The following is a 12,743-nucleotide window of genomic DNA, read 5'->3' on the forward strand; positions in this document are numbered from 1 at the left end:
TATTGCAGTTAATTAAAAAGTAAAGTGTACAGTAAGTTGCTCAAAAGTAGTGAAGTTAAGCTGAGCGTTTGTTTCCAAATAGGATGCCTTTTATTCTGGATTTATATGAAGTGAATCTCCTAAAACTTTGCAACCTAACTACTGTCACTGGGAATTAATGTACAGTTTGATAAGTCTGAATCTGCAGATACTTACCGTAATATGTGAGGTAAATTAAAATTTTGTTGTATGAAAAGCAAGAAGCAATATAGTATTATGTAAAGATGAACTTAAAAGTGTTCTTATGATCCAGTGAAAAGAGTCATAACACTTTGGGGAAAATAATATACTATTTCACTAGCTAAAATTTGTTTCTGAAAGATAGTATAGCATCTTCTGTCACACTGCTAAATGCATTGCTTGTTTTGCCAGTGGGAAGGAAATGTTGGTTTTTCTGTGTGCTCTTTCTCATCCCTGCATTCAGAATCTACAGAATTCTGCTTAGGTTGTATCGCAGGTGGGATGCTTCTTTGTTTGCCTGTTTCTATGCATCAACGATATATCCTTGCATAATCTGCATATTTACTGCATAGAACATTTATTTAACTCTTGCCAGAAGTTGGGGTCTTGCCAAAATAATGTTTGCTTTGGGTAATTTTGTTCAGTTGGCCTGTTTGGAAAGAGGTATTTCCCCTCCTGTCGGTTCAATGTCTTTGCAGCTGTATGGTCTTACTGACTTGCAAGGTTTGGCCCACTCTCTGTTTTCTACGTTTCTTGGGCATCTACATCCCAGCAGCACATTTTGTATATTTAAACATTGGATACTGTGTTTTCTTAGACTTATCAGAGTCTGGCCCAGAAGTTTTGCTTTTGTAAAATAAAGGGATCCCTCCTGGAACACAGTATACTTTGAGGGAGAAGTTGTTTCAAGTTTAGAATGAGCGAATGTTCTCACTTGTGATAAAGAAATAGTGAATGCGTCTTGGTAGAGGTGGACTTCTGAGCAATGGGGGGCTCTGAAGATTATCCTTTCAGAATGAATTTAAGAGAACAGAAATGCAAAAGTGTTTAAGTGAGGATTTATGTACACTTTTAGTATTACCTGAGTATTTCTTAGTCTAACAAAGTTTGTGAAGAACCAGACTGCAGATTACACAGCAATGTCATGTATCTCTTGTAAAGGGAGTTCAGAAAGAACCTGGAAGGACCTTGGAAGCTCGACAAGCCTTTCTGGTCTCACATCAAGAGCTAGATAATTTCTCGGGCAGCTCCTCCTCACGTAGGCGTTGATAAGAGGAATTGTTTCAGCAGCTCTTTGTATGTCATTTCTTATAAACTTCATCTCCAAGTAAGGAATTGCAAAGAGGGCCTAACTTTTTAAAAATATTTCTTGGAACTAGCAATAGAGCTCTGATGTTTGATTACTTATTATGTTTAGATTTCAGCAACAGTATTATCCTTATTTATTCTTTAACAGAATTTGTTCTGTATATAATAAATCTGACAGTTTTACAGGCCTCATTTGGAAGATAGCCAGTACTGATAAAAGATAAAATGCACATTATCGTTTCCATGAATTCTGGATGATTAACTAGCTTTGATGGTATGAGGCTGTATTGTGAGCAACAGCTTTGTTACCTTATAAGTTACATTGATGAATTTCATGCACGAAGAATACACTTTTTCATTGTGTTGAGATTTAATATTTTATTTTACTTTCTGTCTTTATGCTAAGGATTTAACTGTCATTGTTCACCCCTCCCAGAATATTATTACTTTTAAAGAATAAAATATATTAATTCTTGTGGCTAACTGTTTCCTCTACTGTCTAGTTTATACAGGTTGATATTACAGGATGTAAGGGAGGATGTACTGTCACAGTGAAAGCAAGACTGTTGTTTTGTTGTAGATAACAAGAATGGACAGATTGAAACTTCTTTTCCACTCTTATCCTTTCACAACCCCCCCCCACATCTGGTAGAAACTGGCTTGTTCTCAATGACTGTAATTACCATCAGATACGACCCAAGAGTTTACTTGTGTCATTTTCAGTTTTTGTGATTTACATTGAACACTTTCAGAATTGAGAGTGAAATGCTCAAGCATTTTAATTTCATGTGAGTGTCAAAAACATGCAGAACGTTTAAGAAACGGCTATTTCTTCAAAATAAAATTTCTAAACCTTCAATGCTGCCCTTCAGTATTTTCCATCTCTTACCTTTTCATTGGAAATTAATTTTTAAATGTGATCTAGAAAAATGCATTAAAACTCATCTTTCCATATAGTTTGTTTTATTTTAGATGATTTTTCTATGTGTAAGTGCACAGTAGAGGTCATAAATCTATCTAATCTATCATTCTATCTATCTGTCTCTGGTTTTTATCTGTGTCACTTGAGTGGGGAAAAAAATTAACTCACCTAACGCCACCACACGTTCTCGTGTGAAATACTAACACTTGCTGCCAGCCCAGCCTCACACTGGGTGTTAAGAGTATCAGTCAGAGTCATCTAGGTTAGAGCACCACAGTGCTTCTCTTTGAGCACCTCATTAATGAAGTTCGCTGTTATTTATTTGGTTCATCCACTAAAGAACAGGACATAAATCCCCGGGTCTGCTCTTGGATTACATCCACTTCTGGCCCTGTGGCAGGCAAGGGAGTGGTGCTCGGGAACTGGCTCCTGCCTGTCACCACCCTCCCCACCCTCCTCCTTTCTCTGCTCCAACCCTAAATTTGCCCCTTTTCCTTTTCTTCGTCGGAGACTGTCTTTTTTTAAAAATTTTTTCCCCAGTCATTGAGCAGTGTGTGCGACGGGGCATCCCCAGCCTGATGGCTGTGGCCAGCCGAGTGCGTCCGCCTGTGCTCAACTTGGCCAATGATTGCAACTCCCCCCTCCTTATTTTTCCTTTGGTGGTTTAAAGGTTGGTTGGCAGTGTGTACTGGGCATACCGAGTGCAGGAAAATTGCTCAGAAAAGAGGACATATGGGCAGGCACAGAAAAATAAGGAAACAAGCATGCTCGTAAAGCTGAAATTTATAGATTTAGAGGAAAAGTGTTTAAGGTACCATCACATAATAATAAAAGAGAAATTTGGCACTCAAATAACTTACTTCAAGAGGAAATTAATGATGTTTTAAAGCTACAAATAGCGTGGTTTGTGAGCCAGCCTTGAGTAGATACGAGTTAAATATAAAGTCCGCTCAAATGGTTTGACTATACTTAGAGCACAAAACGTTACTCCTTGCCTCACTCCTTATCTCCTTTTCGTCCTTCTGTTGAAACATATCAGTGCTCTCCCCCCACGCAAAGTTACCATTATTAGTATGTACGTATTTTGGGAAATTTAAAGGGAGATGATGCTGATGCTGATGTTAAATCCCAAAACTGAGTATATACGACTTTAAGTAAAACAGCCACTTTTTAAAATCGTCTTTTGAAAAGCTTTCTGATTTTTATGTTAGTACTATACTTTTTAATATACATAGTGATACCTTTTGGGGAAAAATAGCCATTTTTGTCAACAAACTTATCACAAAGACATACTATATAGGGCATTTTGTTATATATTGAGGTTTATATTTTGATGATGAACATTTACTTGAATTTTTATGGTTCATGGAAAGCTGCTTCCAGGGCAAAAATTCCCTAGGCCGTTTGATGAGAGCTTACTTAGATCGGATGAGTAATGTTTTTTCTTACATGCCTATGAGTGAAGCCATGGGAATTGTGGTTCCGAGAGAGATACTGAAAATAAATGTTGGTAAGGTCTCATCTGAGAAGGGTCCTGGTGTCCAGATTTCTGCTTCTCCCCCGTCCTGTACCTCTGCACTGCCCTAGCTCTCCTCCCCACTGTTATAACTCACCCGCCTTCCTCAAGGCCCAGCTCAGTACCATCTCCACCCCAGCCAGCAGAGGAGTGCATCCCGGTTGTATAATATCTTCACCTATTTTTGTTATTGGAGTTTTTCGTATATACAAGTTTATCTCACCTCTCACTCTGTTTTCTTCTTGAGAGCAGCGTTCCTCTTCCTGCTCCTCACAGCCCTGAGCTGACTTAAGTGTAGACAGGCGGTCTTGGAATGATTAAGTGATGTTTAGATGAGGGGAAGAGAGTCCAGAGCTTGCTGCTTCTCCCCCCTGACCTGTGACTGTGATTAGAGGAAGAATGGCTTATTCGATGAGGAGACCCTTTGCCGTACATTTTAGTTAAGAGTAGGATTGTGTAAGCCTGTGTATAAATCCCAGTTCTGCCATTTGTTAATCCATCAGCAGCCCTGTGCTGTAGGTGCGAATGATTATCCCCATTTTACAGAAGGGAGAATTAAGGCGTGAACAGTAACTTCTTAGAGTCTCACAACTAACCAAGTGGTGGAGCTTGGACATGGGTACTGGCCATTAGCTTCTCTGCTCTATTGCCTTTCATAGTCTGTTTTTGATGATTAAATTATATCTGTGAATTGCTTGGTCCACAGTAAATGCTAAATGAATAGTAACTAAAAACAGATTATACTTATTATCAGCCCAAAAAATGTGACCACAGTACAGGACCTTGGGACTTGGTTACATTGCTCCCACCAGCAGGAAGCTCAAGCATTAGCTTTCAGAATGTCCCCTGCTTTGTGACCTCTTGAATAGGGTGTGCAATTGGTGCGACCTCCCTCAACCTGTACAGTGTTTCTTCATCCTACTAACACGTGACTCCTAAAGAAAAATCTTTAACTCCTCTGCCCCTTTGGATCAGAGTGGAGGCCAGAAGGAATGACGGTAGTGAGACTGAGCATTCCAGATTACACGGAGAGAAGCGGCGGGGCAGGTCGACGGGTATGTGGCATTGACACAGTGCTCAGTCTTGGCTGTCTTCTTAGCCCACCTTCCTCTTTGTCCCTGCTCTAGATGAACCTGTTGCTCTCTGGCATCTTCCTTAAGTCCTTGACCCTCTACTGACTTGCCCTTCCCTCTGACTTTTCCAATCTGGAAAGGAAGAAAAGCCACTGCAGAGAGCAAAGGAGGGGGAAGGTGATTTTAGAAGCTTGGGGGACAGAAGGAAGGGGAAATAGCATAGAATTGGAGCTCTAGAAAAGGGTTTAAATGCTGACTTAAACTTTTTGGGCTGCATTTTTTTCCTTTTGCTCAGCAGTTATTAAGCATCTTGAGTAATAATCATCTTTGGTTTCCTCAAGTCTTTGTTAGTCCCTTTGTTTAGTTCTTTTAGAGTTGAACTTCTATCACTCTTGTTCTTTGCATATTTAAATATTATTTTGATTATGCTAGTGATGACCATTGTGAACACACGGATTATCTTATTATATGTCTTTTTATTTTCTTACTGAAAGGAGTTTAGTAAGAAGGAGCCAGTAATTGTCCTTCTCTGTTAGGGTCAATAATGATTTTTTGAGTGCACCTTAAGACCTTTGGTGATGGCAGCTAGAATCATCTGAGGGAGGGAGTGGAGGGGGGCAGGATATGAGAGGAAGCCCCCCGGTGCAGCGCGCTGGGAAGTGTGCCCAGGGAGGCGAGCTGCCATGGAGAGAGGGGACCAGCTGCTGTGGGAGAGGAGGGCCCTGGAGACTCCACGTGGAGGCAGGAAGACCCGCTGATTGAGGGGCATTGCTTACGGAGGCCTTGTGCAGGGCTAGGACTGGGGCTAGGAGAAGGATGCCAGATCTACCTGGTCCGATTTGGAAACATGCAGCTTGGTGGCATGGCACTGCCTCTTCCTGGGGCTGGCTGTCACGGGGAGCTGTTGCAGCACAGACTTCACATTGACCAACCCAAAACAGAGACTGGGAGGAGCCCCTTTCAACACCTGTAGTTTCCACATGGTGCAAGAGCACTCCTGAAACTGGAGGCTGGTGGCAGAAACCCAGGGCTAGCAGATTGTAGCTCGTGGTTCTGTTGAAATACTACTCCTGTTTAAAGAGTATGGGCCTAATGAGGTAGGCTTGTTTGTTTTTTAAATGTTAATCTTTACATTTGCTTATCCTTTAATTTAAGCAAGGTGAAAAAAAATGCAGCCTTTTTGTTGGAAGTTCTGTGTGCACATAAATGAAAACAACGTGTTAATTCCTGTTGTCAAATTTCTGATTGAAGTAAAAGTTCTGTTATTGTTGGTAAATTGATCAAACACTTTGTCATCAGCTCTTTTCACTTCTTTCCTCCCTGTTTTCTATTTTAGTTGCTGATATGTGTTCAAGATGAGTGGGATGGGAGAAAATACCTCTGACCCATCCAGGGCAGAGACAAGAAAGCGCAAGGAATGTCCTGACCAGCTTGGACCCAGGTTAGATTCTTGCTGGGAAACAGAATCAGTGTTGCCCATGGAAGCCACACACATGATTCTTTGGTAGTTTAGCATTGGTTTTACACCTGATTCAAATATTGTTTGATTTTTCTCCTTAACTGTTAAACCTTTGGTTGCATATTATTTAGATTACATTTTGGATGTGCTAATCAGTTGCAGATTTTATTAGTCTTTACAAGAAGAGGAAAGCTACATACTTCTTCTGATGTCTCCTGTGTATTTACTCTTAAAACCAGTTTATTCTATAATCTTGAGATTTTCACATTTTCTTTTCTGTTAGATGATAGAATGTCATAAAGACAGGAAGATCCCATAGTAAAAAGATTTGCTGTTAATTTTATCATGGGTTTTATTCCTATTTGGTTTTGGTTTTTATAATGAGCAAGACATAAAATGTTAAATCCACTTGATTTTGAGTTGATGACAAAGATTGTAGCTCTTTGGTGAATAAAACAAATAATTTTAAAGCAAGTTCCATGCCAAATATTATGGGTGGAAGTGTGAGTTGTTATAACCTCCATGCAGAGTAATTTAGCAGTATCTATTAAAATTATAAACGCATATCCTCTTTGAACTAGCAGTTCCGCTTCTGGGAACTTTCCAGCGATATACTTTTTCATACATGCAAAATGATGCCTGTGTGAGGTTACTTGTTATAGCATCATTTATATTTGCACAAGACTATGAAAACCTAAATGTTTATAGGAAACTATTAAAACAGCTATGACATACCTGTAACCTGGAACATAATACAGCTGTGAAAAAGAGTGAGGATACTCTTTATGGATTGATATGGAAAAAATCTCTTAAGAATATTGTTACAGAGAAAAAGCAAGGTTTAGAAAATGTTTATGGAGTTACTACCATTTGTATAAAAGAAGAGGGGCTGGCCCCGTGGCGTACTGGTGAAGTGCGTGTGTTCTGCTGCTGGCAGCCGGCGTTCAGATCCCGGGCGTGCACCGAGGCACCGCTTGTCAGGCCGTGCTGTGGCAGCGTCCCATATAAAGTGGAGGAAGATAGGCACAGATGTTAACCCAGGGCCAGTCTTCCTCAGCAAAAAGAGGAGGATTGGCATGGATGTTAGCTCAGGGCTGATCTTCCTCACAAAAAAAAAAAAAAAAGAAGAAGAAAGTAAGAATCTATGTTTGCATTGTTTTAGGATAATTAAGAAACACTTAAGAGTTGTTACCCATTGCAGAGAATGAGAACGGGACAAATAGGGAACAAAAGTAGAATGATGATCTAAATCATATAAATGATTTTAAAAGTTAAATAACAACAGCAGCTTCTATTAAATAGCTAGTAAAAAGATCCCTAGATGGGAAACAGTAGGGAAGAGGACTAGGGAAAGTCATTAAGATATAGAGGAAGAGAACGGGCCAACCCCGCGGCTTAGCAGTTAAGTGCGCACGCTCCGCTGCTGGCGGCTGGGTTCGGATCCCGGGCGTGCACCAACATACCGCTTCTCCGGCCATGCTGAGGCCGCGTCCCACACACAGCAACTAGAAGGATGTGCAGCTATGACATACAGCTATCTACTGGGGCTTTGGGGGGAAGGAGGAGGATTGGCAATAGATGTTAGCTCAGAGCCGGTCTTTCTCAGCAAAAAAGAGGAGGATTAGCACGGATGTTAGCTCAGGGCTGATCTTCCTCACAAAAAAAAAAAAAGAGAGAGAGGAAGAGAAGGAAAAAGAGCAAAAAGCCAATATTTTATATTTCCCTTTTCCCTTCCAGTTGCCAACAAAACAAGCCTATTAAATTGCCGCTGTCACATTCCATCCCGAGCCCCCAGCTCCTGTGTTGCCTCTAGATTCTGTAGTACTTCTGACTGACCACAACCTTCTGTCTGTCCAACTGCCTTTAATGCTCGGGAGTCCTATCAGGAGGCGGTTTGGTAAAATGGAAACTGTGCCAGTGGAGAGGTTGCTCTCTTGCCTGGCGCCGTGCTGGTGCCTGGTGGGGTGGACACGTCTCCGAACCCTCTCCTGCTGCTCTCGGGTCTCTGTAACACAGCTCCCCTGTCTCACCTAGTAGTCATTTATTTATTTTCTTGTTGGGGGCGGTGAGAGAGGGAGGAGGAGTGGGAATGGGGGTCCACAATGGGAACTTGGCTCTTTCGCACATTCCAGCCGCTCCCTCCTTTTCCCTGCTCTTGTAAAGTAGAAGCAAGGGATACAGATGAGACTCAGAAAAACCAAATTCTGGTCACTGCTTTATTAGTAACTCACTGGGTGATCTTGGGCAGGTCATATAACCACTATAAAGGGGAGAAATTGTGTTCTATCTTAGGTTAATTAGTTTGTGAAAATAAAGCTGATATTTAGAGGTAATATATGGAAGTCTATTACAAATTACAAAATTTTATAAATTGGTATTATACACAAATTATATACTAAAAATACAGAAAGTTGCCACATTAAGCAGCTTGCATTTTTAATTTATTGTACTGTTTGAATGTCATTTAGTGGACCCTCTACTGTACTTGAGAAAAAAATTGTACACTGCTATTATCGAAAGGAACTTTTGAGTTTGCTATTTTATCAAATTCACATGAGAAGATCTTGCCAATTTTTATTTTTCCCTCCCTTGCATTAACTTTTTAAAACTTTAGTTGAACTTGGACCATTTGTTTATATTTTGCATGTCATTCAGCCTGGACAGTTAACAAATACCCTGGGTTGGTTTTGCTTTTGTTTCTACATTATCTAAAAAGGCTGTTTGGCTTGATTACTAACATCCTAAAGAAGTCCGTGAAATTATAAAGATTTATTTTGAGTTTTTATGTATTACCTAAAATCATTGAAATTTATTTATTGCTATTATAATTAGATTAACTTCCCTTTCTTCTTTTACTAATTTGTGTGTGTGTGTGAGGAAGATTAGCCCTGAGCTAACATCTGTTGCCAATCTTCCTCTTTTTTTCTGAGGAAGATTGGCCCTGGGCTAACATCCTTGCCTATCTTCCTTTTCTTTATATAGGACGCTGCCACAGCATGGCTTAACAAGCAATGTGGCGGTCTGTGCCCAGGATCCAAACTTGCAAACCCAGGCTGCCTAAGTGGAGTACGTGCACTTAACCCCTACGCCACCAGGCTGGCCCCTAAAATTTTAAATTTTTATAAATGTAACCTCCCCTGTTTTTCTAAGACATTCCTTTATGTGTTCAATAAATTTGATACCCACTCGTCCCAAGCATTGTGTTAAGCACAGTGGCGAGCAAAAGGGCCTGATCCTTGGCTTTGTGAAGCTTACAGTCCAGTGGGAGACGTGAAGCGCATTGAGCAAATGGTTACACAAGTAAATATATAATTACGAACCGGGGTAAGTTTGATTTCAAAAGAACATGCAACATTTAGGACGTATTCAGGTTTTTTCCCCAGAGTACTTCCGTGTTTATATAAGTTGCTATCTTTGTATTAGAACTTATTTAGTGTGCTTATCTTTTCACAATAGCTCTTTTTCAAATTCATAATAAAAACATGTTTCTTCTTTTTAGCCCCAAGAGGAACACTGAGAAACGTAATCGTGAACAGGAAAATAAATATATTGAAGAACTTGCAGAGCTGATTTTTGCAAATTTTAATGATATAGACAACTTTAACTTCAAACCTGACAAATGTGCAATCTTAAAAGAAACTGTGAAGCAAATTCGCCAGATCAAAGAACAAGGTAAGAGGACCGGATTAATATTTTGGAGAGTTGAGTTGGTTTCTGTTGTTGCATGTGTGAGAAGTCCCTTCAGAGTCCCTTTAATCCATTTCTTATGCTTAAATTATTGATGAGGAAATGATGTCACAGGGCAAGATGAATACAAGTATCACTTGCAGTGGTTTATAAATAGGCTTTATATAAAATTCAACAATTCCTGAAGACAGAGGAGACTGAGGTGAGGCCGGGTGATGTAACTTTTTATCTAGTAAAACTCAATTAGGTGATTGATTCTGATCACCACCACTGATTCTCCTCCTCTACCTTGGAATTTTCGTAGCTTGCACAGCAAGAGGCTATCATAATTTGCAAGTGAGGAACCAAATGAAGATAGAAACCAGAAGTAAGGAAGTGAACCTCCTCCTGTTTCAGCTAGTCAGCATATCTGATTAAGTCTGAGCCTCAACTGGCCACACCACTAAATTACAGTTTCATGTCCTGAATGACAAGAGATTCGAAAGGCTTAAGCCTCTAGTCAGAATTCTTTTGTGAAGCTAAAACACAGAACATGACAGCTTTCTTCCTGGGGTTTTCTTTTTTCCTGAGATCATTTTTTGCCTCTCTTCTTTGATATTTTTGCCTACAGAAAAAAATTAAGCAAATAATATTTCAAAAAACACATTGGACTTCGTGGTGCCAAAAAAAATCTGTATTAGACAAGTAAGAACAGTGTCTTGATGCTTGGGGCCAACATATGCTCTTGAAGTATTCATACGGTGCTTTCCTTCAGGGCCAGGGAGATTATTATCACTTGTAATCTGTTTTTGAATGCATCCTCTTAGACTTCATATTTTTTTAATCTACCTTTTATATAATATTCAAAAGAGACAGATTTTAGAAAAATAGTGTCTTTGTCTCTTTTGGTATATGAGCCTGAAACTTTGCCTGCTCTCCTCTATCGTAAAATCCTAGCTACCTATTTGTGTATTATCATCATAACATTTTTCATTTTCATACACAGAATATCGGGCTAAGTTTTATATAAAACAATTTTACAAATATAGTTCCGTCTTCTAAGAGCCTAAAAATACACACATAATATATACAACACAGTTAACTAATACAGCCCACTCTGAAAATCAGTCCTTTTATTTCTTGGTTTCTCCATCAAAATTATATCATCATAACATTCAGTATTCAAGAAGTTTCTCCTCTCAGTGCCTGTCTCAGTCTCCCTTCATCTCTTTCCTCTTCCTTCTTTTCCTGTTGAGATTCACTAGTTACCAGAAATTCAGTTTAATCTTAATTTTGTATCTTCTTCATTTTTTGGTATCAGCAAATGGATGAATGTTATTCCTAGAGCTCTTCGGAGAAATAACTTGTTCGGGTTTTCCAGGCTTTGAAGTGGCTGTGCTTGTAGTTGCTGATAGCATTGCAGTGGAGAAATCATTATGCTTCTTGCTTCAGGTTTCTAAAGATTTTGAAGGATTCAATTTTATGAACATTACATGTTAGGTAGTACTTTTACACTTTAAAACAGTGACTTTTTTTTTTTTTTTTTTTTTTTACTATCAAGGTCTTGCACAAGGTTTTAAAGTTTTGCAAAACCTCGTTAATTCCCCCTTCAAACCATAAAACACGTTAAGATGCGTCCTGCTGGGACTCGGCCATGCTTTCACTGCAGGCTGAATCATAAGGCTGCATGCTACAGCCACCCAAGAAACAGCAACAATAAACACCCTGCCACGTCGTAGTCTTCTAATAATGTTCCTATTAATGTGAAAAGGAGTGTGTTTTGGAAAGGGAAGCAGAAGTTAACAACCAAATGAAAAGTGCACATATACTTCTAAGTTCTCAACTAATCCGATATTTTAAGAATATTGCTTGTTTAGTAAATTGTTTTTTAGAAAGAGCAGGGACTTGAGAATCAAATCAGACACAAGGTAGGTGTGAATCCTGGTTCTGCCGCTTACAGGCTTTCTGAACCTGGTAAATTATGTTCTCTCTCTGAGACTCAATTTCCTCATAGAATTTAGCAATCACAACATGTAGGTTGCACGGTTGTTGAAGAAATTATGAGCTGTGTAAACTCACTCAGCAAGTACAGTCATGCGCCACATAAGGACATTTCTGTCAACGACGGACCACATATATGGTGGTGGTCCCGTAAGATTAGCACCATATAGCCCAGGTGTGTAGTAAGCAGGCTATACCATCTAGGTTTGTGTAAGTATACTCTGATGTTCTCACGACAACAAAATCGCTTAACGATGCATTTCTCAGAATGTATCCCCGTCATTAAGCGACAAATGACTGTACCTGTCACCGTAAATGTTTAGTAGGTATTCAGTAAGTATCTTTCCCACATTAAGCAGAAATGCACCTTTTTTTCTTCACCTATGCTAAGATATTCAGACAGTGAGCTCTTCCCTCAGACGGAAAGTGGAGGAAAAAAGGTGAGGAAGTGGCTATGAATATCCTCCCCAACAGAGTCATTTGAAGAAAGTAAAATTTGTCAGGTGCCCGAGGACTCTGCATAGCCCGTGTATACCACTCCACTGAGAGCTCGGTTTGGGCCGGCTTAGTATCTCTCAGCAGCTGACAGCCAGCTAAGGTTCCAGAGCACCACATAAGTCAGACCTGAGCCCTTCTCTCTGATTCTGTGCGCCTGCCCACCCAACTGATCCCCCTGTCACTCAGTATAAGTAAAATCCAACCTTCATCTTCACAACGTTATTCAAACCTAATTTGTATTTCAGTCACAAGTGTCAGGCTGAATAAAATCCTAATTGTCCTAGAGAAGTTCAGCTGGGT

At 39.8% G+C, this 12,743-nt stretch overlaps 1 protein-coding gene across 17 annotated transcripts in view; it reads left to right on the plus strand.

Annotated features, from left to right (window-relative positions):
• The window catches only part of NCOA2 (nuclear receptor coactivator 2), a 283,737-nt gene that overhangs the window by 173,470 nt on the left and 97,524 nt on the right, over nt 1-12,743 (plus strand). For all 17 annotated transcript variants that reach the window (XM_087420446.1, XM_087420443.1, XM_087420450.1 and 14 more), the window contains 2 exons: nt 6,156-6,260; nt 9,778-9,950. In XM_087420446.1, the coding sequence (XP_087276572.1) occupies nt 6,175-6,260; nt 9,778-9,950 (259 nt within the window). In that variant the 5' untranslated portion in view covers nt 6,156-6,174. The remainder of the gene's footprint in view (nt 1-6,155; nt 6,261-9,777; nt 9,951-12,743) is intronic.

Source organism: Ceratotherium simum, chromosome 31 (genome assembly GCF_057802395.1).
Source record: "Ceratotherium simum simum isolate JZ-2026a chromosome 31, ASM5780239v1, whole genome shotgun sequence".
Taxonomy (NCBI): Eukaryota; Metazoa; Chordata; class Mammalia; order Perissodactyla; family Rhinocerotidae; genus Ceratotherium; species Ceratotherium simum.